The following is a 3,101-nucleotide window of genomic DNA, read 5'->3' on the forward strand; positions in this document are numbered from 1 at the left end:
TTGAGTTCAATTGATTACATAGAAAGAACTTTGATAATGATAGGTGTAACATTATATCTACAATATATTCCTAATCAAAACCAAATTTTGTTTTTCATATCAATTTTGAAATTTACGTATAATTATATTAATTAACATAATTATATGGCATTGGTATTTTCTTTTAAATTTCTAAACTTTTAACTTCTAATTTTGCACATCAACTGTATTACTATTTAATATGATTTCATAATCAATCAAGATTACATAATGGATATACATGCTAACTAAATTACGTGCCACAATCCTCGCTCTAAATGCTCTTTATACTATTGTTCTCTACTTCTGTATAGAAAAATTTGTAATACGTTAAATGCTCTAAACCAATCTACTCCCAGTCCACCATCATCCTAGTGAGGGTAAAGTTCGATCAAATCAGTTAAGCACACGATTTAACCAAATAGAGCAACAATGAGATAAGTAATAAACACGCGTAATAGGAGTATTTTACAACCATAACAATAATATGTTTTTTTTCTGCGTGTAATGTGATGTTGTTTGGTCATCTTTAATATGATGTCGTTTTGATTATCATCCAAGTATGCAAGGTAATTTAGTCAAAAAGTCATGTCGACATTGGAATCATAATTGATTGCAAAATCAAAATTTGGCAAAAAGTTTTGCAATTTACATGCAAGTAAAGAGTTTGGTAATTTCACCAAAAAAAACTCCACATGGTTCGATTGTGCCACATAATTTACGCAGCAAGCATGTTAGTACCAAAATGTTAATTGATTGATAAATCAGATTAAATAAATATAGTTTACAATCCTCATACAGTTTTATAGCCGCTTGCATTCAAAATAAGATTTTGGCAAAATTTAAAAAATCAACAGACAAAAAACTTTTAAAATAATAAGGATCGAAGACTGTATACAACACTATGTAAGATATGCAATTCAATCCTTAATTACGTTATTTATTAATTTATTACTATCAATTAAATTACTCTCATGTCCCTGAAAATTTGTTACTTATTTCTATTTTTCATCCGTCTCTAAAAATTTATCACTTTTCACTTTTACCAATTTTGACAGTGGACTCCATATTCCACTAACTGATTTCCACTCACATTTTATTATAAAACTATTATATAAAAATAGGATCTTCATTTGCCACTCACTTTTTCAACCCACTTTATATTTCTTAAAACTTGTGCCGGATCAAATGGTGACAAATTATGGGGAACGGAGGGGAGCAGTATAATTTGATTCTTCTATCATATGGAGTAAGTATTTAATTTAGTGCATGCAACCAAGCAAGATCATTATTATTACTATATCCGAATCTTTCACATCATATCTGCAGCCTTCCCTTTATTATCTACCCACAATAAAAAGCAACGGCTCCAAAAAATTCAATTTGCTTTTACCACTATTTGACGACTTATTACTATCGCGGCTGCGCGTGGTGGACCTTTTAAATCGTGGTTCCATTTACCACTTATTCCCAAATTCGTTACGCTTCATCTCCCTCACAATTATTTATTCGCTCCCAAAATTATAAAAAAAATCATTTTCCAATGAAAGCTCTGTCGCTCTCCATCTCCGTCTCCTTCTCCACAGCCACACCCTCTGCCCTAAATAAATCTCTCTCCCCTTCCACCATTCTCCTCTCTCTCTCATCCAGATTCTTCTCCTCGCCGCTTTTCCCGCCACACAACCGCTCCATGGCCACTTGCGTCCACTCCTCCACCGCCACCACAACTCCCCCCCGCACCGCTCAATCCGTCGACACCTACGCCATCTGCTGCAGACCTAATTTCGCCGATCGCGTGCAACCAAAAACGGTTCTGGTCGCCGATTTGTGGCTGCGGATGAGGGAGGAGGCCAGGTTAGATATTGAGCAGGAACCGATTTTGTCTAGCTACTATTATACTTCGATTCTGTGCCACGATTCGATCGAATCAGCTCTCGCGAGTCACCTCTCGATCAAATTGAGCAACCACAGCCTCCCCAGCGGCATCCTCCACGATTTAATTTTAGGGATTTTAGTCGAAAATGGGGAAATAATTAGGGCGGTGGTTGATGATCTGAGGGCGGTGAAGGAGCGGGACCCTGCCTGCATCAGTTTCGCACACTGCTTCCTCAACTTCAAAGGCTTCTCCGCGATTCAATCGCACAGAATCGCGCACAATCTGTGGTGCAAAGGCAGGAAAGTGCTGGCGCTGCTGATACAGAACAGGGTTTCGGAGGCCTTCGCGGTGGATATCCACCCCGGGGCGAGGATCGGGAGCGGTATCCTTCTCGATCACGCGACGGGGGTGGTGATCGGGGAGACGGCGGTGATTGGGAACAATGTGTCGATCCTGCATAACGTGACGCTGGGCGGGACGGGCAAGGCGAGCGGTGATAGGCACCCGAAGATCGGGGATGGGGTCCTGATTGGGGCGGGGACTTGTGTGCTGGGCAATGTGAGGATCGAGGAGGGGGCGAGGATTGGGGCGGGATCGGTTGTGCTGAAGCAGGTGCCGGCGAGGAGCACAGCGGTTGGGAATCCGGCGAGATTGATCGGAGGGCGGCTGGAGAAGACGCCGAGCTTAACCATGGATCAGACCTCGCATTCTGAATGGTCTAATTATGTTATATAGAAGAAGAAGAAGAAGAGTAAGTGTTGTTAGCAGAGGTGTTTCTTGCTCTTAATCTAATATACATGGTGTGTGTGTGTGTGCAACTTTTTGGCTATTACTACTATGATTAGATATTACTACTCATTTGTGTGACTGAGTTGTTTATGTATAATGTTTGAGGTTTTATTTTTGTAAGAAAAAAGGTAGAATCCTCTTTGGTTAATTTGCGTGTTTGCTTAGCTGAAGAAGCAAAAAAAGCAGAGTCAAATAAGTGAAACAGAGCAACTCTTGTTCATGCTCTGTTCTTACATACTACTACTACATAAATTTGATTTGAGTGAATGAAGGTAGATAAAATTTCCATAATATATGAATCTAAAACCCTCCATAAAAAACATAAGAAAATAAAGAAATAAATTTTGATTGATTGAGCAAAATTGAAGAGTAGAATATTGATCGTCAACAAGATCCTAGATATGCCACTCGCAGAATA

General features: G+C 39.2%; 1 protein-coding gene across 1 annotated transcript; it reads left to right on the forward strand.

Annotated features, from left to right (window-relative positions):
* Window positions 1–1,500: 1,500 nt before the first annotated feature.
* LOC125185501 (serine acetyltransferase 1, chloroplastic-like) lies at window positions 1,501–2,831 on the forward strand. The gene has a single exon (XM_048082035.1). It carries the CDS (start codon window positions 1,562–1,564, stop codon window positions 2,627–2,629), a length of 1,068 nt encoding a protein of 355 aa, XP_047937992.1. The 5' UTR covers window positions 1,501–1,561; the 3' UTR covers window positions 2,630–2,831.
* Window positions 2,832–3,101: the final 270 nt, after the last annotated feature.

The sequence above is a fragment of the Salvia hispanica genome, chromosome 4 (assembly GCF_023119035.1).
Source record: "Salvia hispanica cultivar TCC Black 2014 chromosome 4, UniMelb_Shisp_WGS_1.0, whole genome shotgun sequence".
In the NCBI taxonomy this organism is placed as follows: Eukaryota; Viridiplantae; Streptophyta; class Magnoliopsida; order Lamiales; family Lamiaceae; genus Salvia; species Salvia hispanica.

Bases quoted from the DNA above. Each gene is read 5' to 3' on its own strand.
- LOC125185501 (XM_048082035.1), top strand. From the start codon at position 1,562: ATGAAAGCTCTGTCGCTCTCCATCTCCGTCTCCTTCTCCACAGCCACA.